Here is a 23,289-nt window from a genome sequence, read left to right as displayed (position 1 = left end):
AGCACTTGTGTGTGTGTGTGTGCACCTCCTGCAGTTGCCCTGGTCTAACCAGACGTGGTCATCCACACACGCACGGTCCAGACACACCTGCTCCGGCCTTTTGCAAAGGCGGCTGGAGATTGCATTGGTTGAGCAGCTTACGAGGCAGCGCACGCACTAGTCTTTAATTCCACTGTCTGTGCTCCCCCACACATCCGTATTTATTTGCTCTGGCGCTGTTCTGGAGCATGTGCGCAACCGCATTGTGTACAGGGAGGTAATCACCGGTGTGTTCTGTCATGTAGGAAGGCAATGCTGGACTGTTGGGGGGTCATTCGGCACTTGGTAGTCGCACACCTTGCATTTACACAAATGCCCTGATGGGGCTATGTAGGATACCACGAAGCCTTCGGATGCACAAACTCGCGCTTGCGCATCGAATGACAGTGCGGTCAGTTGCTATTTCTTGGTCATGAATTGCTGTATGATGAATGTGGAAGACACATTTTCGTCGTCCATCTCGAGACCTTCACCACAGTTAAAACTCTGATAACATCTATATACGGAGAATGCCTCTTGCATCCGAGATCACTCTACCCGCTCCCCTAGGTTATCAGATGCAGAAACCTGATTTATTTTAGAGTCCCACATCGTGCCACGCCTTATTAGGCGGTGGCCTGGCCCGCCGCCGCCACGTTCTGCTTGCGGCGGCGCATGACAATGAACACCACGATGAGGGTGATGACGATGGCGCCGCCCACCAGACCCACCACCAGACCCACAATCAGGCCCGTGTTGCTCTTCTTCTTGTCCGAGGGAGGCGACGGCGCGGGGCCGGCGGTCACGTCGCTGCCGGGCGTGGCCGCCAGCTGCTGCTGCGCCACCAGGGTGGTGAGGGCGGAGCCGGTGTAGCTGCTGGTGAAGGACGCGGGGCTGATGGCGCCGCTGCCTAGGCCGCTGGCGGCGGTGGCAATGACGGTCGACTGCGCGACAATGACCTTGCTGGCCTCATTGATGATGTTGGTCAGTTCGGCCGCCGAGATGCTGGTGCCGGCGTTGATGGCGGTAATCAGCCTGGCCTGCTGGGCAGCCACCAGCGCGTTGCTGCCGGCGGCGGCGGCGGCCAGGGCGGTGGCCTGCGCCTGCAGCTGGGTGAACGGGGCGGGCGCCGTCTGCAGCAGGCGGCGGCCGGCGCTGGTGGCGTTGGCGGTGAGGACGCTGTAGGTGACGTTGAGCAGCGCCAGGATGCTGGCGGGGTCGGTGGTGTTGATGGGCGCGGAGCTGTCCTCCAGGACGGCCGCCAGTGCGTACTGACCCGCGGCCAGGGCCTGTGCGGCGGTGATGTCGCGGCCGGCCACGGAGGCGTTCAGGCCGTCAAAGAACTTGGTGTACATGAGCAGGTTGGCGGCCACCATGCCCTCCACGTTCAGCACCGCCACGGCCGGCGTCTCCAGCGCCACAAAGCCCTTGACGTAGTAGTCGTAGGCCAGCAGCTGGACAGCGGTGCCGTAGGCGGAGGCGTTGACGGGCACGCCCAACAGGCGCAGGTAGTCCTTGTTGGTATTGGCCAGGTCGGCCACGCTCTTCAGGTCCCACACCGAGGCCAGCGCGGTCACGGGCGACAGGACCAGGCCGGTCAGGCCGGCGGGCAGCGTGGAGGCCACCGTGTCGTCCGTGTACACGGCGCCGGTGACCGCGTCCTTGCAAGAGCCCTTGTAGGAGGCGTCCTTGCCGGCGTAGCTGGCCATACCGCTGTGGGAGGGAAGAAGAGCGAGGGAGGGAGAGATGATAAGTACATGCGCACAACATCGTCCTGTAAAATGGCAATACGGTAGTAGGACAACTCTCCAGTAAAGCAACCCTATTCCCCAAGCAAATACTCACGTGAAGTTGCCCGAGGTGGTGGTGACGGTGAGGTCGCCAATCAGCACGTTGCAGGACAGCGGGCCGGTGGCCAGACCGCGGGCCGAGTAGTTGGCGGTCGACAGCGGCGGCGAGGGGGGAGGCGAGGGCGCGGGCGACGGGGGAGGCGAGGGCGGGGGCGAGGGCACGGTGATGAGCGCGGGCGAGGGGCGGGGCACGTAGGCCGGGCCGGTGGCACTGCCGGCACGCAGCACGGTCTGGCTGACAGCCACATCCACCGTGTCACCAGACATGGGCTTGTAGGTGGCGGCGGCGGTGAGCGTGAGGCTCAGGCCGTCGGCGCTGACGGCGCAGGCCGACAGAGGGCTGGCGACGGCGCTGCCGTTGCGGGCAATGACCACGGCGGCATTGCAGTCGGCGGCAGCGGTGCTGGTGAGGACCGAGGCGGTGGGCAGGGCGACGGTGACGATGGTGGCGTTGGTGAGCGTGGCGGACACGATGTTGGGGGTGACCAGCACGCCGGCCTTGGAGGGCACGTAGGCGGTGGTGCCGTCAGCCAGGGTCAGGGCCCTCTGGCCGGGCACGATGTTGAGCACATCGCCGCCCACAAACGAGGCCGCGGGGATGGTCACCGCCAGCGTCACGCCGTCGGCGCCCAGGCTGCAGCTGCTCACGTTCTTGGCCACGCCACCCGCACCCAGCAGCGCCAGCACCGCCTTGCAGTCGGCACCAGTGGCCAGGGTGCTGGCGAAGGGCAGGCGCACGGTGATGGCGGTGGCGGAGGTCAGGTTGGCGTTGGCGAACAACGCGGGGTTCACCACCTGCGCCGCCAGCTTGGGCACGTAGCTGGGGCCGGTGGCCAGCGCGGACACGCGCAGCTCAGCCTGCTGGGGCTTGATGTTGACGGTGTCGCCGGCGCTGAAGTTGCCAGCCGACAGCAGCTTCACCTGCAGGCCCAGGCGGTCGGGCATCAGCATGCAGGACGCCACGGTGCCGTTCTTGGTCACGCCCGCAGCCGTCTTGAACTCAATGGCGCGCAGGCAGTCGGGGACGGTGAAGTTGTCAGGAACGGCCGAAGGCGCGGGCAGGTTGACCACCACAGTCGAGGGGTCAACCAGGGTGGCGGTGGCCACGGTGGCGAAGACCGGCACGTCGGCGTCAGCGGGGTAGTAGGCGGCACCGCTGGCCTGGGGGCCCCAGCGCAGGACAGTGTTGGTCCACTTGATGTTCATCACGTCGCCGGCCTTGTAGATGGGGCTGGCGGTGTTGAGCGCCACGCCCTTGGTGTCGGGCGTGAGGGCGCAGCTGGTGAAGGGGTTGACGGCGTCCACACCCGCCACATCCGTGTAGCGCACTGCGGCGTTGCAGTCGGCAGCAGCCGTGGCGGCGGGCAGGGAGCTGACCGCCGGCAGGCTGAAGGCGACCGAGGTGGGGGCAACCAGGGTGGCGGCGGCGCCGAAGGGGCGCGGCGAGATGGTGGTGGGCACCGGCAGCGGCACCAGGGTTGTCAGGGTGCTAGGGGTGTCAGAGGCGGAGCCGACAGTGGCGGCAGCCTGGTTCTTCTTGATGTCCAGCGCATCACCCGGCACGTAGGCGTCGGCCGAGGTCAGGGTGATGGTGACAGACAGGCCGTCCGAGGCGCGCGAGCAGCTGGCGATGGGGCTGGTGGTCTTGGTGGTGTTGCCGGCGCCGCTGAACACAAACACGGCATCGCAGGCCTCCTTGTCGGGCAGCGAAACGGCGGTGGGCGCGGCCAGGGTGACCAGCACGGTGGTGGGGGCGGTCAGGATGGCGTCGTCAAAGTTTGCGCGGATGGGCAGCGCGGTGGTGGCCACGTAGGGAGCGCCGGTGGCGGGGTCGGAGCCGCCGACCAGGGCCGTGTTGCCGGTCTTGATCAGGATCTCATCGCCTGCAGATAGATGAAGGTCATTGTGGAATTTAGTGGGAAGTTGGATGGTGTGCGCTTCTCACACATTTGCATCTTGTCCCTGTTTTCTTACCCGGCGTGTAGGGTGCGTTGACGATCAGGTAGTAGCCAGCGCCCTGGGAGGAGGACACGGTGCAGGCGCCGGTGACGGTGCGGGCGGTGGCAGGGGTGGCAATCTTCTGCACGGTGACCACGTTGGCGCAGTTGTTGTCGGCAGCGATGGAGCTGACCACCGGCAGCTGCACCATGAGGGTGCTGGTGCCGACCGCGTAGGCCATGCCGGTGGCGGGCACGCCGCCCAGGTAGCCGGGAGCAATGACCACAGCGCTGCGGCGGGCCACGTACTTCTTGCCGCTGCCGCCGTTGGTGGCCTGCAGCACAGCCGTGGTGGTGGTGCCGGCGCTGTTGGCGGCCACGATGTTGACGGTGTCGCCCGCAGCGAAGGCCTGGCCGCTGGCCAGCGTGACGGTGAGGGTGGTGCTGGAACCGCTGGTGGCGATGGCGCAAGCCGCGGACGATTCCAGGGTGAGGGCGGCGGTGCCGCGCTTGACCTCCAGCACCTTGGCGCAGTCAGCGGCCGAGATGGAGGCGGTGGCGCCCGAGACGTAGAGCGTGCTGCCCACAGGCAGGGTCACGGCAATGGAGGTGGCCGAGGTGGCGGCGGCGCTCTGGATGGCGGGGTTGATGTCGATGGGCGAGTCCGAAGCCGTGTACAGCAGACCGGTGACGTCGGAGCCAGCGCGCAGGGCCTTGGTGCCCGTGTTGGTGGTGGCGTGGATGTTGACCTGGTCGCCGTTGGCAAACTCCGAGCCAGACGCCAGCTTGACGGTGAGGACGGTCTTGGTAGAGTCCAGGGCGCAGGGCGTGGTAGCGAACAGCGTCTTGGAGGGCGTGAACGTCAGCAGCGCGGCACACTCCGTCTGCGTCAGGGCGTCCGGCAGGTAGCTGGGGGCCGAAAGCGTGATCTCCACCGTCAGCGGCGCAATGGCCTGGGCGGCGGCGATCTTGGGCACGATGGTGACTGCGGCGCCGGGGCCGTATAGGGGGCCACTGGAGCTGCCGGCGCGCAGCGGGTAGGTCAGCGTGGCGGCATTGGCAGCGGCAATGTTGACGGTGTCACCGCTGGCAAAGGTGCCCGAGGTGCCGTCGCCCGAAAGCTTCACGGTGATGACGTTGCTGGCGAAGGAGCAGGAGCTGGCGGCTGCCAGCGTCTTGGCGGGCGTAAAGGTGAGGAGGTTGCCGCAGTCGGAGGCGTTGAGGGAGGTGATGGAGGCGTGAATCCAGGCGTTGAAGGGAAGCGTGACCTTGATGGTGGTCGAGTCCGTCGCGATGGCCGAGGTGACCGAAGGATGGATGGTCACGGCGCCGGTGGTGGCGGTGGTGGCAGCTGTGGTGAGATAGGTGGTGGAGGTCAGGCCCACGGTGCCGGTGGCCACGCCGCGCAGGATTGCGTCAGTGCCCGAGCCGAAGAACGCCTGGTCACCAGCGGACAGTGTGGTGGAGGCCAGCTTGACGGTCAGGGTGGTGCCGCTGAGCGTGCAGGTGGGGTCGGTCAGGGCGGCGGGCGTGGAGGCCAGCGTGCGGGAGGCGATGCGCACGATGGAGTCGCAGTTGCCCTTGGTGGGGGCGGTGGCGGTGCGCGTGATCTCAGCGGTGGAGGCGCCAGTGGCGGGCGCGTAGTCGTACAGCTTGGCAGTGAACGGCAGCGTGATGACCACAGTCTGAGTGTCGGGCGCGTAGGCAGACACGAAGTAGCCAATAGTGATGGCCAGCGCGGCGGCCGAGGGCGTGTACACGGGGCCGAACGCCTCGTAGCCGGCGCCCACACTGGCCTTCCACACGCGCAGCATGGTCTGGCCCGACACGATGTTGACGGTGTCGCCGGGCGCGAAGGTGGCGCTCAGGCCCAGCGTCAGCGTCAGGCCGTCGGTCGACAGCGAGCACGAGGTGACGGTCTTGCCGCTGACGACGGCGATGGCGGCGCACTGCGAGGAGCTGGGCGTGGCCACCACGGCGTTGCTGCTGTCGATGATGGCGCTGGCGGCGGGCAGGACCACCTCCACCGACTGGGCGCCCACGGCGGAGGCAGACACCAGGCGCGGCTCAATGACCACCGGGCTGCGGCGGGCCACGTACTTGGGCCCAGAGTTGGAGTCAGCGTACAGCGGGTTAGACGTGGCGGTCGCGCCGTTGAGGCCGGCATTGGTGTCGGGGATGTCGACAGCGTCGCCGGCGTCATAGATAGCGCCGCTCAGCTTGACGGTGATGGTCGTGCCGCCCGCCGAGGCGGTGCCCAGCGTGCACGCGCCGGTGGTGAGCAGAGTGCGGCGGTTGCCAGCTGACGCAATGGCGCCGGCGCCGTTGACCACGCCGGCCTTGAGCACGGTGATAATCTTGTCGCAGTCCACGGCGTCAAGAGTGGCAGTGCGGGTAGTGGTAACATAGAAGCTACTGGCAACCGGCAGCGTCACGGCGATGGTGGAGGCGTCCACGGTGTACGCCGACACAATGGCGGGCGCGATGGTCAGCGCCGAACCCAGGGCGGGGTAGGAGGTGGCGGTGTCGCCCGCCATGTACTTGAGCGCCTGGCTGGCCACCACCTGCACCGTGTCCGCGGACTGGTAGGCGGCGGTGGTGAAGACGGTCAGCAGCTTGCCGGTGTCGTCCAGGCTGCAGTTGGACAAGGTGCGGCTCAGCGTCAGGGAGCTGGGGCAGCCGTTGGCGGGGTTGATGGTGGTGACGGCGGGCAGCGCCAGCTCCAGCCGGGTGGGGCCCACAGCCGTGGCCGACACGATGCTCTGCGGTGTGGCCGACGCCACGTCGAATGCGCGCACGGTGGCGAGCACGCTGGTGTCGGTGGTGATGTAGGCGTAGCCGGATGAGCTGCCGGCCTTGAGGCCCAGGGTGGCCTGGGACAGGATGCGCACACGCATGTAGGGCGAGGTGGTGAACCAAGACGCGGTGACGGAGCCGGCCAGCGTGATGGTCAGCACGGTCTTGTCGGTGCTCAGCGCGCAACCGCCGGTGCCGGCAAGGGCCTGGGCAGTTCCCGCATTGTCGAGGACACCGATGTCCGTGTTGTCGCAGTCCGCCTTGGCCAGGTCACTGGCGATGGGGAGCTGCACGCGGACAATACCCGTGCCAGAGCCAACGCCTGCGGTGACCACGGCCGACACGATCGTGGCCACGACGGGCAGACCGTCGGGATGCGGCGCGAAGGCCAGGCGGTTGGCGGCGGTGGTCGAGTCGGCCTTGAGCAGGCTCTGGCCGGACTTGATGTTGATGAAGTCGCCCGCGGCGTAGGTGGTGGTGGTGGCCGTGGCCGAAGCAGCAGCCACCAGCGTCAGCGTAAAGGTCACCTTGTCCGCGGCGAGCGAGCAGCCGGCAAAGACATTCGACTTGGCAGTGGCGCCAGCGTACAGCGTGAAGATGTTGTTGCAGTCGGCGGCGCTCAGGCCGGTGCTGGGCACGGAGGCGGCCACAGGCAGTGTGACGGTGATGGTCTTGCTGCTGGTGAGCACGGCCAGGGTGATGGAGGGGTAGATGACCACGTCGCCGCTGGGCTTGGAGGTGTACACCAGGCCGGTGGCGGTGCCGGCCTTGAGGTAAGAAGTGGCGGTGGTGGTGGCCTGCGCCGCGTTCACCGTGAGCTTGTCGCCCAGGGCCCAGTCAGCGCCCAGCGTGAGCGTGGTGGTGATGGGTTGGGTGGAGTCGCTGCTAGGGTTGGTGCAGGTGGTGACGGACGCGCCGCCGGTGAAAGTGGCAAACACCTGGGCGCACGTGGGCGTGGCGGCTTCCGCGTCGCAGGTAGCCGTCTTGCTGCAAGTGAGGGTGCCACCGCTGGTGCAGCCAGGAGTAGTCAAGCCAGCCGTCTGAGTGCAAGAAGGTGATCCACTGCTGCAGCTGGACGAGAACGTGGAGGGGCACACTGGCGTGGCGCTCTGCACGCACATCGGGCCGGCCGCAGCCGCACAGGCGAAGGCACCTCCAGTGCAGACGGGCGAGATGGGCGAGCCGGCATACGTGAGGCACGCATCAGCGCTAGTCACACTGCCACCCACACATGTTGGAGTATTGACGTTCGCGACAGTGCAAGCGGGACTGAGGTCCGTGGTAGCAGTACTAGCGCACTGGGCTGCAGTAGTACTGGCCTGGTCGAAGCACACGGCGGTTCCAGCTGCGCACCCAGCACTCATAGAACCCGCCACAGCTGTTGTACACGTGAGCTGAGTTGCATCGAATGACCCATCCGTCTGAGCGCAGGTCTTGGTGCCAAAGGCACAACTGGTTGTCGGATCAGCGCAAGTCGAAGGTGTCGAGGACGTGCAGCTGTAGGTGCCGGTGCCGTCAGAGCAGGCGGGGGAGCCAGACGCGCACGTGGGGGTGCCCGTGGAGCAGGCGCCGGAAGCACCGGTGCCCGTGCAGGTGGGCGTGAGCTTGTAAACCGTGCTGGTGGCGGGCAGCGTCACCACGACGGTGCGCAGGCCGGTGGCGACGGCGGACGCGAAGGTGGGCTTGATGGTCACGGCGGCCACAGCGCCGTAGGCTGTGCCGGTGGAGCTGCCGGCCTTGAGCGCGCCGCCGGTGTTGGTGAGCTGCAGGCCGCCGGCCACGTAGGCAGACTGCAGCGTGACCTGCATGATGTTGTTGGTGCCGGTGGGGGTGCTGATGAGCTTGCAGGCGGTGCCCGAGCTGGCCAGGGTGTTGCCGGCGACGGTGATGACCTGGCCGCAGGCGGTGGCGCTCAGCTCGCCCAGGTAGCTGACCATGGGCAGCGTGACCTCGATGACGGTGGAGGACACGGCCACCACCTTCATCACAGAGGTGCCCCAGGTGGCGCTGTCCAGAGAGTACACGCCCGCGCTGAGCGGCGCCCACTTGGTGGTGCCCACGGTCAGGGCGGTCTGGGCCGACTTGAAGGTCACCTTGAAGGCTGCGGGCGGGAACAAAAGCGGGTTGGGGAAGGGCAGGTCAGTAAACGTCAATGCAGCGGAATGCGAGCAGCTGTGGGACCCATCCCTGAGTTCTGTGTGCCACTCAGCCGCCGCCCCCCCGCACTCACTGGCCACCAGGGTGTTGGTGTCGGCCAGGTCCACGGTGAGGTAGATGCCGGTGGAATCCAGCGACAGAGTGCAGCCAGTCTCCACGTTGGCGTTAGTGTCACTCTTGACGTTGACGGTGTCCGAGCACACCGCGCCCGCGGCCAGGGTGCTGGCATAGGGCAGCGTCACAACAAACTTGTCGGTTGCGATGGCGGCGGCGTAGCTCACGTGGCCGGGCTGGATCGGCACGGCGGCGGTGGCCGCGTACTGCAGGCTGCCAGTGGCGGTAGTGATGCCAGAAGATGAAGCCTTAATGCGCACCGTGTCGCCGATGGCAATGTTGGTGGTGAGCGGCACAGTAATGGTGGAGACACCACCACTGGTGGTGCGTGTGCAGTCGCCGCTGAGCACGCGGGTGGTGCCGTTGGCCTGCAGCACCTCCAGAGCGGCGTCGCAGTTCACCTGCGTAATGGTGCCGGTGGCGCCAATCTGCTGGGGCAGCGTGATGACAAACTGGCTGGCAGTGCTGGTGGCGGCCGAGCTGATGTAGCCGGGATTGACGGACTGAACACTCGAAAGCGCCACCACGGCGGGGCCGGTGAGGCCAGCGCCGGTGAGCAGCTTGACGGAGGCGTCAGTGTTGCCGAACTGCACGGTGGTGGTGCCGGGCGTGTAGGAGCCGGTGGTGGTGATGGTGAGCTTGTTGCCGCCGGTGAGCACGCAGGCGGTGGCCACGTCAGCAATGGTGCCAGCCAGAGTCACGACAAGCAGGCAATCAGTCTTGCCCAGCTGGGTCACAGCCGCGCCGGCCTTGACCAGGGCGACGGTCATGGGCAGCGTCACCACAATCTCCGTGTCCTTGGTGGCCACGGCCGAGGTAACGGCGCCCAGGGTGATGGGCACAGCGGTGCCCTGCACGTAGGGCGCGGTGCCGGCCGTGTCCATCAGCAGGCGTGTGTTGCCGCTCTTGATGCGCACGGTGTCGCCGGGCGCAAAGGAGTCCGTGGCGGCCAGGTTGAGCGTGAGCACGTTGCCGCCCGACAGCACGCAGGGGTTGGTGGTGGCGTGCAGGGTGCGCAGGCTGCCCTCGACGCCGCCGGCCAGCACCTCAACGACGCTGTTGCACTGCGCCTGGGTGCCGGTCCAAGAGGCGCTGGCGCCCACGTTGGAGGTGAAGGGCAGCGACACGACCAGCTGCGTCAGCGAGCGCGCCACAGCGGGTGAGGTCAGGAAGCCGGGGCTGATGGCGATAGGGGAGCCGGCCGGCACGAAGGCGGGGCCGGAGGTGCCGGTGCCGGCCACCAGCTTGGTCTGGCTCGTCACGATGTTGACGGTGGTGGTGCCGGTGATGGCGGTGTTGAGGGTGATGGTAAGCGTGGAGCCGGTGATGTTGCAGGCGGTGTCGGTCTTGGCGGTGCGCACGGGGTTGAACACCAGGAAGTCGCAGTTGGCGGCGGCGATGGTGGTGGAGGCGGCGCCGCTGACCATAAAGCCGCTGGCGGAGGGCAACGTGATGCGGATGGTGTCGGCGGTGAGGGCCACGGCCGACACAATGGTGGGCGCGATGGTGGCGGCGGTGGGGAGCGCGGCGTAGGCCACGGCGGCGCTGGTGGTGCCGGCCAGCAGCAGGGCGTTGGTGTCCTTGAAGTTGAAGGTGTCGCCCGAGGCGTACACGTCCGTGGTGTTGCCCAGGAGCTTGACCGTGAGCACAGTGCCGCGGCCGGAGCTGACACCGCTAACGGCGCAGGAGGCAAACTTCTTGGCGGTGGTGCCGGCCTTGACCTCCACAATGGAGGCGCACTGGTCGCCGGTCAGGTCGGCGGTGATCTGGGTGCCGGTGCTGTCGAACACGGTGCTCTCCACGGGGAGAGTCACCACAATGGTGTCCGAGGCGGTGGCGACCACAGTGCTCAGCAGGTAGGCGGGGCTGATCTTGAGCGCGCGGTTCTGGTAGGTCTGGCCCGACACCAGACCAGTGCCGGCGTACAGCGCGGTCTGGGCGTCCGCGACAGTGATGGCGTCGCCGGGGTTGTAGGTGGCGGCGGCCAGGGTGATGCGCAGGCTGGTGGAGGAGGTCAGGTTGCAGGCGCCCGCGTCCGTGAGCAGGGTGGAGACAACCGACAGCGCGGCGGCGCACAGGGTCTGGTCCGCCACGGCCACCGAGGCGTTGGCGCCGCTCACAAAGGTGCTGCCCACCGGCAGGGTGGCGATGATCACCGAGCGCGAGATGGCCTTGGCGCTGGCAATGGTGGGGATGACGGCAGCCGAAGAGGGCAGCGGCACGTAGTAGGCGGCCGAGGCGCCGGTGCCCAGGCGCAGCACCTGCAGATGCCAGTTGGGGGTTCACACATGTTAAACAAAGAAGCTCAATGACGAGCATTGATAAACGCATTCGGCCCCAAGAAGCCAGTACGCCACCCACAGCCTAGCCCCCGCCCACCTTCTGGTCGGCCTTGACATTGATCCTGTCGCTGGCGGCGTAGGTGCCGGCCAGCACAATGGTCAGGGTGGTGCCGCTGATGGTGCAGCTGGAGAACGACTTGCCGGACACGTCAATGGCGGAGGCGCAGGCGTCGGCGGTCAGCGTACTGGCAGCGTTGGTGGTGGCCGGCAGCACGACGGTGATGGTGGTGGAGGAGATGGCCTGAGCGGTGCCCACGGTGGGCGCAATGGTGATGGCGGAGGCACCGGTGACGGGGCGGTAGGGGGCACCAGAGGCGTCAGTGGCGGTTAGGCCGGTGTTAGCGGACAGGATGGCGATGGTGTCACCCTGGGCAAAGGGCGTGCCCGAGTTGAGGGTCACGGTCAGCTGCGTCTTGGCCGTGTTCAGCGTGCAGCTGTCCACGGTCTTGGACGTGCCGCCCGAGCTCTTGACCTCCAGCGCACCCGAGCAGGCGCCGGCAAGGTTGCTGGCAATGGGCAGGGGCACGATGACGGTGGTGGCTGAGGTGGCCATGGCCGAGCTGATGGCGGGGTTGATGGTCACAGCGCTGGCATCAGCGCTGACGTTGGGGTAGTTGGGGCCGGTGGCGGCGAGCACGGTCATGATGGTGTTGGAGGAGCGCACGTTGAGGCGGTCGTTGGACACGTAGGTGGTGGTGGTGAGGGTCGCCGTCAGGCCGTCCGTGCTGAGCGTGCAGGCCGTGAAGGGCGAGCTGGCGCGCACACTGCCGTTGGTCATGAGCAGCGCAAACACCGAGTTGCAGGAGAAGCCATCCGAGGCCACGGCGCGGGCGCCCAGCTTGGCCACGATGGTGCTGGCGCTGGTGAGGAAGGCGGCGTTCAGGCGGGCATCGGCCACGGCGATGGGCGATCCGAGGCGCGCAAAGGCGGGGCTGGAGGCGGCGTCGCTGCCGGCAGCCTTGAGCATGGTCTGGCTGGCCTTGACGTTGATGGTGTTGGCTGCACATGTCAGGGAGTCGGGAGCAGGGCACGTTAGGCAAGCGAGCACGGCACACGGCTGGGTCATCACTGCTGGACCACAAAGTATGAGCACGCGGGACCCCCAAATGCCACTCACAGGTCGAGACGGAGCTTGCGGTGGAGAGCAGCAGGTTGATGCCCTTGCCGTCCGAGGTGAGGGTGCAGTTAAGGAACACGGTGGCTGAGCCGCCCGTCACCTCCAGCGCGTCGTTGCACAGGGTGCCATTGAAGGCCGAGGGCGAGGCGGCGGCGGACAGCGTCACAAACACATTGGTGGTGCTAACCAGCGAGGCCGCCACAATGGTGGGTGTGATCTGGGTGGCATTGACGGCGGGGACGTAGGCGGGGCCAGTCGAGGAGGCGCCCAGGAACAGCGAGTTGCCGGTCTTGACGTTGACCGAGTCACCGGCGGCGTAGGTACCGGCGGCGACGCCCAGGGTCAGGGTGGTGCCTGAGACAGTGCAGCTGGTGTAGGGGGCGGTCTTGGCGGTGCCGGTAGCCGAAACGAGCACGAATGCCGCGTTGCAGTCCGAGGCGTTTGCGGTGGAAGGCAGGTAGCTGTTGAAGCCGGTGGGCAGGGTGACGGAGATGGAGGTCTCGCTGACCAGCACGGCGGTGGTGGTGGGCAGCAGGACGGGCGTGATGGGCACGGAGTAGGGTGTGTAGCTGGTGTTGCCCACCTTGAGGGTGGTCTGAGATGCCTTCACGCTCACGGTGTCGCCGATGGCGTAGGCACTGGCGGTCAGGTTGAGGATGAGGGTGGCATTGCCAGAGCCCAGCGCGCAGGCGGCGAAGGGAGTGTCCTTTGACGCGCCGGCGGCACTGACCAGGTCAACGGCGGCGTTGCAGTCGCTGACACTGAAGGTGGCGGGGACGCTGCTGGCGGCGGGCAGTGTGACCACAACCTGGGTGGCGCTGGTGAGGGTGGCGGCGGAGAGGCCGGGCAGGATGGGCGCGGGGGCTGCGCTGGCAATGTAGTTGGGGCCCAGGGTGACGGAGGCGCCCGCGCGCAGCTGCCACTGACCGGTGCGCACGTTCACGGTGTCACCTGTCGTTAGGGTTCGGCGGGACAGAGGCGGGTAATGGTGGTTTGTTTAGGCAGGTATGTAGTAGGTAGTAGGCAGGTAGTGAAAGGCTGGTTTGCTAGGTCAACTATCCGCCCATGCCCGTCCATTGCGGTTTATTTGGGGCCGTCCCACCCTTCCGCCCCTACACAAGGATCAAAGCTCACCAGGCTGGTAGGCGGCGGCCAGCGTGACCAGCAGCGCCTTCTTGTCAGCGGACAGCGCGCAGGCCGAGATCGCCTTGGCGGCAGTGGAGCTGGCGGCGGCGACAACAATGGAGCGCGCGCAGTCGTCAGCGGAGTAGGGGGCGGGGATGGAGGACACGACGGGCAGAGCCACGCGCACGACCGTGGAGCTGACCAGGGTGGCGGTGGTGATGGTCGGCAGCACGGTGACCGACTGGGGCACGTAGGCGGTGCTGCCTGCGAGCAGCTTGTCGTTGCCGCTCTTGATGTCCAGGATGTCGCCCGAGGTGTAGGTGGAGGCGGAGGCCAGGGTCAGCACCGCCTGCGTGTTGTTCACGGCCAGGGAGCAGGCTGAGAAGGGGCTGGACTTGGCGGTGGAGGAGGCGGCCGCGCGGAGCTCAAAGGCGCTGTTGCAGGCCGACGTGTCAAGCGAGCTGGCGACGGGCAGGACCACGGTGATGGTGTCGGCAGCAGTCAGCGACGCAGACAGGATGGTGGGGGCAATGGCCAGGGCGGCGGTGGGCGGCACGAACAGGGGCGCGGCGGCGGTCTGGTCTCCGGCCTTGAGCGCGGTCTGGTTGGCCTTGAGCGTGACCGTCATGCCGTCCGAGTAAGCGGTGCCGTTGGCTAGGGCGGCGGTGATGGCCGTCACGCCGGGGCCCACAGAGCAGGCCGACAGCGCGCCGGGCAGGACAGTGCCATTCTTAAGCGCAATGTCAAACACGGCATTGCACACAGCTGCGGACGCATTTCCGGGCAGGGAGGCGGGACCGGAGGTGCCGATGAGGATTGTGGTAGTGCTGCTGAGAGACACCGAGGTGAGGGTCGGGCGGATGACACTGCCGCTGGCCAGGGGCGCGTAGGCGGTGGTGCCGAACCTCAGGGTAGACTGGCCGTTCACCACATTGACTGTGTCACCTGCAATAGTGAAAAGACAGGAAGAAAGTCAGTGTTTGATTGCATGACCTTGCAAACACCCAGCCGGAAACCCAGCCCTTTTGATTGCATGACCTTGCAAACACCCAGCCGGAAACCCAGCCCTTCTGATTGCATGCTTGTTCCGAAAGGCCGCCCGCACGCACCGGGGGCGTAGGTGCCTGCTGACTTGAGTGTCAGGGTCAGCACGTCTGCGGCCAGGCTGCATGCCTCAAAGGGCGCCACCTTGGCTGCGCTGGCGCCCGCGGCCCGCAGCTCCACGGCCCCGCCGCACACCGTCATGTTGGTGGCGAAGCTGTCAGGCACGGTGTTACCCGAGAGCGGCAGCTTCACCACAACGGTGCGGCTGGCCGTCAGGGTCGCCGCGCCGACGACCGGCGGCACCGCCACTGCAACGGCAGCCGCCACGAAGGGGGCCCCCGCCGTGGTATTGAGTGTGGTCTGGTTGACCTTGATGTTCAGCTGGTCACCAGCGGCGTAGGTGCCAGCGCTGGCAAGTGTAAGAAGCACAGTGAAGGTCCCGTTGGCTGTGCAGTTGGCGAACGGAGACGCCTTTGTCCCGTTGTTCAGGTCGAAATAGGAGAACGCGTTGCGACAGTCTGAGGATGGTCCCGTGCTGTTGCTCAACGTGACCGTAACTGATGTGGAAGAAGTAAGAAACGCTGAGGTCAACGTCTGGCCATGTGCCGCGGCAGCGCACAGCGCTACAAGAGCTAGGGGCAGCGCAAGCCGCCTGAGCCGGACCAGGGGCGAAGACGCCGCCATGGTGGCTGACCTAATAGAGTTAGGTTGAGTCGTAGCTCTGAGGCCTATGGAAACGCTCTCTAGTTGCAAGGCATGCGGTGTCGACAGGATAACGGAGTGTAATATAGGCGCCCTTTTGCACTTGTTTATGTCTATGAGCGTCAGATCTCAATTACTAGACAGTTGATGGATCATTACGGGACGTGCAAAGGCATGCTATAGTCAAGGAGGGCGGCAGGGGAGGCCCGGGGGGAGCGCGAGCCCAGCGACGGGCCGGCGCGGACCAGTCTAAGGACCGGCGATCGAAGTATCTTGATTTAGCTATCTAGATGTTTGCCAGCACCAATTCGCGCTTAAAATGTAGCAACAGCCTATTGAATCCGTTTCAAACATGTTTGTAATTAACTCGACACAGCTGGAAGACGGGCAAGCAACATATCATGACCGAGATCATCGATTGTCCACAGTGCCCCCCGAATTCATCGGTTTCTGTTTATTAAATTGGAATAGATCTATAAGCTTTATCTGCTTGAGAATACATTACAAGCTCGTAGTAGAACCGAGTATTCTTAGCTTTTCAGGCTAGTCTAATGTGCGCCTGGTAGTTTGATTAATGTCTCGTCCGTCTCCCCTCCGTCCCCCTCCACCCCCTTGCTCATGACTCTGGCCCTGACTCTGACAGCTGAACCTGACTCTGACCCTGACCCTGACTCTGACAGCTGAACCTGCCTCTGACCGCTGAACCTGAACCTTACCCTGACTGGCGCCTGTACCCCTGACCCCTGCACCCTCAACCCAAACCCCGCTCAAACACCTGCAGGCCTGAGCGGTGCAAAATCGGCGCGAGTGGCCAAAATCGGCGCGGCATGGGGCCCAGATGGGCCCCATGCTAGATGGGCCCCATGCTAGCAGTGACAGCAAGTCCCCTCTGCGCACACGCACGCCGCGCCTTCTCATCACAAACTGCCACACTCCCACGTGCTGCACCTAGCGCCCGCCCCTAGCACACACGTGCACATGACCCGCCAGTGCTGCGTCCAGAGGTTGCAATGACAGTACGCCCCATCTGTGCACACGCATGCCCCGCCTTCCCATCGCATGACCCCGCCTTCCCATCGCATGACCGGGGAACACTTGTCCAATTAATGCTTATGCCTACCTCTGGTCAGCGGTAGTCCATCTGGTTATAAACCATCTGAAGGTATGCCGAGGTACTCATGGGGCGAGAGCGTGCGCGGGCCTCTGGGGTACAGAAGGGAGCACCGTTTCGACGTCACGCCGTGCAGTCGTTTCGTGCGTGTTTGCGTGGTGCCTGCGGCTCATTCTCCCCTGCCCCATCCAAGCGGGTCCCACTCCAGGAAAAAGCGTGTCCCCAGGGAGGCGCACCTCGTGACCACAAAGCATCACGAGCCAACCCCAACCACAAACATAAAAAACATAACAGAAAGCCTGACCCTAGCCCACCCCCTTGCACCTGCGGAACCGTGCTTAGTCATCGTCACTGTCCGTGATGGCCTGAGCGGGTTGTTCCGCGTTCATACCGGTGTGACAGCGCAACTGGCCGCACGAACGGATGGACACGCACGAACAAACGCACCGTTCCTGACCAGTAAAAACCCTGAACCCCAAGTCCCCACATGCTTTTGTAGCATCAGCAACTTCTGACTCTCCCCCTTGCAATGAACCCCGGCCAACTTTGACGATGGACAGCCTCGTGGGCCCCAACTGGGCGGATTAGTTAAACTAAGCGATCCCAATCCGCACCCTCACGCAATGATTCCGAGAAGATGGACGGCGGGAGTCAGGGGTGCTCCTGGCGGGAGTGCCAGGGACAGGCAACGAGGGGCAATCGCTCCCCCACCTTTCTCCTCCTCCGCCTTCTCAGCTTCGTCTCGGCGCCGCTTCGGTGCCATGGCTGGTCCGAACGCGTCCACTGGGGGTTGCGCCCGGACCAGGAAGAAAGAGGCGTGAGAGCGAGCCGCTACAGAAATGGACAACGGTGACAGGCTCTTTATGACGGCTCGCCGTCTGCTGTGTCTTTGAATCCATCATTTTTACAGGCCTTTGGGAGCCTAAGAAAGGAAGTCACGCAAAAACAGCCAACAGTAGCTGCCAATGGTCCAACCGCCCGTGAACTTTGTAAACTCGTCCTTGGCGACACGCGTGAATTGCGGAAAGCGCTGGCCAATGCTCGGCCTGCCGGTGTGTGATTTTCTCTTCGCATGATTTGGCTCACACTTGATAGGGGTCTGGAGACAGCCGTCGTGCTGACGATACAAACACTCCAAGTTCATTCACACACATTATGGAATACCAAGAGTATGTAGATCTCACGCCAAACGGACCACCCCTGAAAGCAAAATGGAAATAGAGCCTAGCGCTGTGCCTCGCAGCAGCCTGGTAGTGTACTGGTCTTCCACTGACAAAAAGACGATTACGTTGGGCAGCCGTGGACCTTCGCTGATGCAGTCTTGTTCCGGGCGCCTGGGCGATGTCAAGCATATTGCTGTCCCGCCGTCCCTTCTCTGGGTAAGGCGATTTGGTAACCCAGCACGAATAGTATTCTTGCGAAGACTTTGCCTAAGTATGTTACCTCCACGTGTGCCACTCAACTTTCTTCACGCGCATTCCTAAAGCGTGTGTTTTTCTGACGGCAGGCGTTACCTGTAGAGCAGCGGCGCGGCGACATGCCTGTGCGGACTGCGGTCGTTTTTACAGCGGACTCGATGACCGGCAAGCACGACGCGGCAAGCACGGCTGTAGTGTTCCCTGGAGCCGCGGAGGAGTCGCCGCCGCGCCCCACCCAACAGCACGAGCAGCGGCTGTGCTGCCGCATCGGCCCCACCGGCTCGCACGGCGCGCTGGCCCTGCAGGTGCCTGTGAGTGCGCGCATGCACATGCGGCCGCTGCTGCACGTGGGGCTTAGGCCCGACCTCACACTGGAGCTGGCGCTGGGGCCGCAGCCGCAGGAGGCGGCGCCGCATGACGGGTATCACCTGATGGCGGCTAACCGGCAGCTGCAGAAGGCGCAAGGACAAACACGGAGGAGCCGCAGAGTTGGCGATAGCACAGAAAGCAGCCTTGGGGAGGATGGGGGAATGAGTAGCAAGCGGCGACGCTACACACCAGCTCGAGCAGCAGGCGACGTGGCATCGCAGGGCAAACAGGAGGTGACGGCGTCACAGCAGAAGGCTGAAGAGGCGCGAGGACATCAGGCGACGGTGGTAGGAGATGAGGAGGCGGGCGCTGGGCCTTTCCAGGTTTCAGTTGGAGCGCAAGCAGTCGGCGAGGGCGGAGGGGAGGGCAGTAACAAGCGGCGCTGCCATGCACCAGTTGGGGCAGCAGGGCCTGACATGGCTTGGCCTCACGCCTTTGGTGGGGAAGCGGCACGGCGGCGGTGGGACGATGTGGGAGTGTCGGTCGAGGAGGTGGGCGCGGGGCTTTCCCCGCCGGTTTCCTTCGCGGCAGCAACTGCAGAAGCAGCCCGCAGCAAGCCACCCGCAAGCCAGCATGTGCCGCCGTCACGGTTGCCGTCGCCGCACTCCCCAGCGGGGCCGCCGCCGCCGCCGCCTCGTGAGCCGGAGCCGGCTGAGCTGCAGGCGGTGTGGCGGCTCATGCTGCAAGTGCCCGCCGCCCAGATGCAGGCGGCACACGCGCTGGAACGTAGGCGGGCGGTGCTGGCGGCGGCGGTGGCCTCACCCGCTGCCGTGCCTGCTGCCGATGGCGGGCCTGCCCTGAGCCGCTTCAGGTGTAGTCTGCGGGAGGTGGTGGGGCTGCTGTTGCGAGCCCGGGTCGCCACCCTGCTGCCCGCCACCCGCCTCAGCTGCGGGCCTGGAGCAGGCGGTCGCGGGGCCTGCCGCTGCGGCGCCCTGCGCCTGCTGGGTAGCTGTGCGCCCGCCCTCCCCTGCTGCTGCTGGCGCTCCGCCGCGCACTACCTGGTCGCCGCGTGTGAGGCGGTGGCGGACTGCTACGGAGCGCTGGCGGATGCGGCGGAGCGGGACGCGGAGGAGGGCAGCAGGCGGTGGATGCAGCAGCTGGGGCAGGAGGAACACAAGCGGAAGCAGGCGTTGGTGAATGGGGACGACGAGGAATGGGACGAGAGGGAGGAAGAGAGGCAAAGCCACGATGGCACGGAGGAGGACAGGAAGCAGGAGTCAGTGGGTCGAGCGGCCCCGCGCGCGGCAGGCAGCGGTGGGCGTGGCACTTCCTCCGCAGCTGCCGCACCTCCTGCTGTCGCTGCCGGCTGCTCCGCGGCTGAGCAGCTGGCGGGCCGCATGGAGGGCGCCGTGGAGGCGGTGCGGGACGTGTTGGCGGAGGCGCTGGGCAGGCTGTGGCGGCAGCCGGAGGCGGCGGGTGCATGCGCAGGCGGCCAACAGCCGCAGGCGCAGCCGCAGCCGGCACCTCGCCACGACCACCGCCAGCAGGAGCAACAGAGGGATCTGCCACGGCGCCAAGATCACCTGCGGTCGCCGCCGCAGCAGCTGCTGCTGCTGCCCGACCAGCAGCGTCCCAATGAGGGTAAAGAGGAGGGGGAGGGTGGAGCCGTCGTGCAGGCACGGGTGCAGCATGTATCCCGTGCTGCTGAGGCCGGAGCCGCAGGCCCCGCACGTGAGGGCGTGAGGGTGAATGCGCAGCCGCCAGCTGCGGAGCCCGCCCCGGCCGCCGCCGCTGCCAAGGGCAGCCGCAGCCGCAGCGGCAACAGGGGCAGATATGGCAACAGCAGCAGCAACGGCATCAGCAGCAGCGGCGGCGGCAGCAGCGGCGGTAGCAGTTGTGAGAGCATGCGGGCGCCGTCATGGAACAGCCACGTGGAAGCGGCTGGCAAGCCGGCTACATGAGCGCATGAGGATATGGATGTATGCAAAGTTTATATGACCAGATATGCACTTAATGGGAAGGACTGTCACTGCACTGTGTACAGCGTATTCGAGCATTGGATCTTATGATACTGCACCGGCACGTTATTATAGCTGGGCAAATATTGGATACTGTAGGCAGCCGCGCAGCGGCGTGGGCGTGATGGGTACTCGTCGTCTAGATGGACACACATATTACGTGTATGGACACGCACACCACCGGCGTGTGCGGCCGGCACTGGGCGGTGCGGTCGTGGCGGACCGCAGCCCCCGGGGCCATGCGTTGCCGCCCGGCCGGTATTGCGGTCTGCAGCACAGGGGTGATTTATGGAGACGGACTGGCGAGCGATGCCTGCGTCTCAATTTATGAGCTGGATGGCACTGATGCAAAAGCAGAAGCGCTGCATGTCCGGACTGTTTGAGGAATGCTGTACAGGCATGCGGGCCGCACCGGTGAAGGATGCGCCAGGCGCCGGCAGCAGGCGCGGTAGGGCATACGCCCCTTCTGTCAGGCTTGGATGTGATCGTGATGAGGACTCGGCCGTCGAGATAGTGCTGAGAAATGTAAGCTAGTGTGAATGCAGATGCAAGGCGCCGCCGATTGCTCCAGGCTAGCAAGCAGCAAGGGACACGTACGGTGCTGCCATCGGTCGGTACCGTAGTGCAACCTTGATGCAGCTCACGCAAGACTTGATTGCCTCGAGCCAGGGTGGTGCAAGTGAGCGACGGGGCAGTGAGGTCCGTGATGCGCTGCAACACTGCCCTGTGGCGCGGTGTGGGCAGTCAGGTGTCATGACACGGGCCCATGCAACACACGGGTGCATGTCAGTCGCCCTCATGCCGCCGTGCGTGCCTCCACTTGTCCACCATGCGGCTTGTGCGGTGCAAATACCATGATATGACCGCAAGGCACGGGCAGCAGCGTGAGCTGTTCCGTGTCACAGCACACGCCGCCGCCACCGCCGGCAGGTGCACATCGCTGCAACGTGCCAGTTTGTGGCGGTGCCTGTGTCCAGCTGCCGTGGGGTGGGGTTGACCAAAGACCCAAAATGACCCCAGCCGCACGTGTCCACACGCACACACACACACACACACACACACAACACACACACACACACAGTGCTGCTGCTGGCCTGCTGCTGCCCGACCCGCATGCGTGCACCGCAGTCGCCCCCGCAGCTACAGCAGCAGCACGTGGTCACGTGCCATGCCCAGTGACCGGCAGCCGCAGCCGCAGCCGCAGCCCGTGTGCCTCTTTCATGCGCAAGCGGGTGACTGGCCCCCCAGCGTGCGGCGGCCATGTGCATGTGGATAGATAGCAAAGTGGGGTGGGGTGGGGTGGACCATATGACCAGACATGACCATGCGGCATTGCGGCACGCGACCAGGCGAACCCCTGCAAGCGACACCGGCATGTTGCATCTCCCGCAGGGACTTCACAGCTTGCTTGTTGTCTTGGAATGTGTGGAGGCCGAAGCGGCTTGGCGCGCGGCGACGGCCCACGTGCATGCGCGGCAGTCCCAGCAGAGAGGCGCCGCCGCTCTAGCCGCCGTGCAAACGTGAAAGAACACAATGTCTGTTACAGCTACTGTGCGGCAGAGCCCGACGCATGGCCGCCACAACCTACAATTTTAAGGAGCTGAGTCACCGTGCATGTGGCGTTGCCCGTGCCTTCTGCCGCCATATATATTGTGCAGCAAACAAACAAGGAACATGGCTCTCCCTCTCACGGACTAAATGGGCTGCGCCCACGCCACGCCGGTACATGTCTGTGGCCGCAAGTTTCGAAGCTGCCCATCTCCCGGACATCGCTGGGGTCGATTTGTACAGGCGCCATCCGCCATCTGTCCAGCCACGTCCCGCTTCCAAACACAAGCACAGTAATTGAGCAAGCACAGGATAACCTCACACCAAGCCATGTATGCTCGCCAGCAAAGACTGCAAACCAGACACCGGCAGGTCTCGACCTTCGCGCTGGTGCCGATTCTTGGGCGGCGCAGCGCTCTCCTTCTCCACGTGGCCTTGCCGGCCCCGACGCACATGCACGCTGACGCTGCAGGGCCCAGGACCTGTGTCGCCGCCGCCGCCGCCAGGCCCGCGCCGCCGCCGCCGCCGCCGGGCCCTGCACTGCCGCAGCAATCATCGCCGCCGCCACGGCCGCACGTGCAGGCCGCGCTCTACCAAGCAGCATCTCCATCAGCGCATGCCGCATGTTCGTCGCTGAGTTGGCGTCGTGACCCTGCAATACAACGTCCATGAGGAACGTCAGGGGCACGCCACTGAACTGCCGAGCATGCATTCGAAACTAGTCCTGGCGCCCCGTAAGCCGGCTGACTCTGAGGCAGCTTAACCCACACAGTCACGCAGTGTCCTCACACCTGGATGTCGCGGTCACGGGAGCCACCAGGCTTCTTGCAGGCAGCGCCAGGGTGCCCCTGGGCAGCGCTGCCCATTACCGAGCAGGTTCCGCAGCACTTCGCGCACGCCTGCCCCGCATCAAATATGGAGTTGAGTGCTTGCACCCTATAACAGCCCCTGCCGAGTCCTTATGAAGGACATGCTTACTTGCTGGTGTAGTACTCGTCCACGTACACCACCAGGTGCGTGTGCGTACTTGTCCACCAACAGGCGCAGCAGCGCCTACTTTGGGCCCCTGCCCGACCTGCTGACGCAGTCTCCGAAGCCAGCGCCGGCATTGCCACAGCCGCCAATGACCTCCTCCTTGGGCCTCCCGCCCGCCAGCTGCTGTGCCGTTTGCTCGAGGGGCTGTACATGCACGACAGGCATACGGCTTAAGTACGTGTACGAGCATTTCATGCACTGAAGCAGACGGTTGAAAGCAGACGGAGTCAGTCATCATCAACGCTCACTAGTTGGCTGCGGACGGTACGTGCACAGTCAAGCGCCGCCGCCGCTGGCCCCACTGGCGGTGATGCCGCAGGAGGCGCCCCAGCCCCAGCCCGCCCGCCCGCACTGCCATCGCTGCACCGCCGCACCCATAGAATTACTGGGTGCGCAGTGTGTGCTCGGCTGCTGCTGACGCAAGTCGCGCACTGGGGATCCCGGCCTGCCATCGCTGGAGCGCCGGTTTTTCCTACAGACACACCTGCTGCCAAAGCTGGCGCTCTGCCAGGCCAGTGTGTTTGCGCTAGCCAGCACCCGACAGCCGCACGTAGCAGGCGCACTGCTGCCGGCGTCGCCTGGTCGCGGCACGCCGCTTCTTCCGCTCACGCCGGCCACGCGAACCACGCGCGGCTTTCACCGCCACTT

The 23,289-nt window shown here is 65.3% G+C and overlaps 2 protein-coding genes across 2 annotated transcripts; one reads left to right on the top strand and one right to left on the bottom strand.

Moving 5' to 3' along the window:
• Nucleotides 1–331: 331 nt before the first annotated feature.
• Nucleotides 332–15,720, bottom strand: CHLRE_18g750047v5 (uncharacterized protein). The gene is made up of 8 exons (XM_043072829.1): nt 14,566–15,720; nt 13,466–14,401; nt 12,332–13,282; nt 11,252–12,213; nt 8,832–11,133; nt 3,843–8,702; nt 1,864–3,751; nt 332–1,731 (listed from the first exon to the last, which is right to left on the bottom strand). The coding sequence occupies exons 1-8, from the start codon at nt 15,182–15,184 to the stop codon at nt 645–647; spliced, it is 13,605 nt and encodes a 4,534-aa protein (XP_042914280.1). The 5' UTR covers nt 15,185–15,720; the 3' UTR covers nt 332–644.
• Nucleotides 15,721–17,480: 1,760 nt separating this feature from the next.
• CHLRE_18g749997v5 (uncharacterized protein) lies at nt 17,481–20,826 on the top strand. Its single transcript, XM_043072828.1, has 2 exons — nt 17,481–17,692; nt 17,821–20,826. Exon 2 carries the CDS (start codon nt 17,890–17,892, stop codon nt 19,999–20,001), a length of 2,112 nt encoding a protein of 703 aa, XP_042914279.1. The 5' UTR covers nt 17,481–17,692; nt 17,821–17,889; the 3' UTR covers nt 20,002–20,826.
• Nucleotides 20,827–23,289: the final 2,463 nt, after the last annotated feature.

This window comes from Chlamydomonas reinhardtii (genome assembly GCF_000002595.2).
Source record: "Chlamydomonas reinhardtii strain CC-503 cw92 mt+ unplaced genomic scaffold scaffold_18, whole genome shotgun sequence".
Classification (NCBI taxonomy): Eukaryota; Viridiplantae; Chlorophyta; class Chlorophyceae; order Chlamydomonadales; family Chlamydomonadaceae; genus Chlamydomonas; species Chlamydomonas reinhardtii.
The sequence above is the reverse complement of the archived record's forward strand: the minus strand, read 5'-3'. Positions and strand labels throughout refer to the sequence as shown.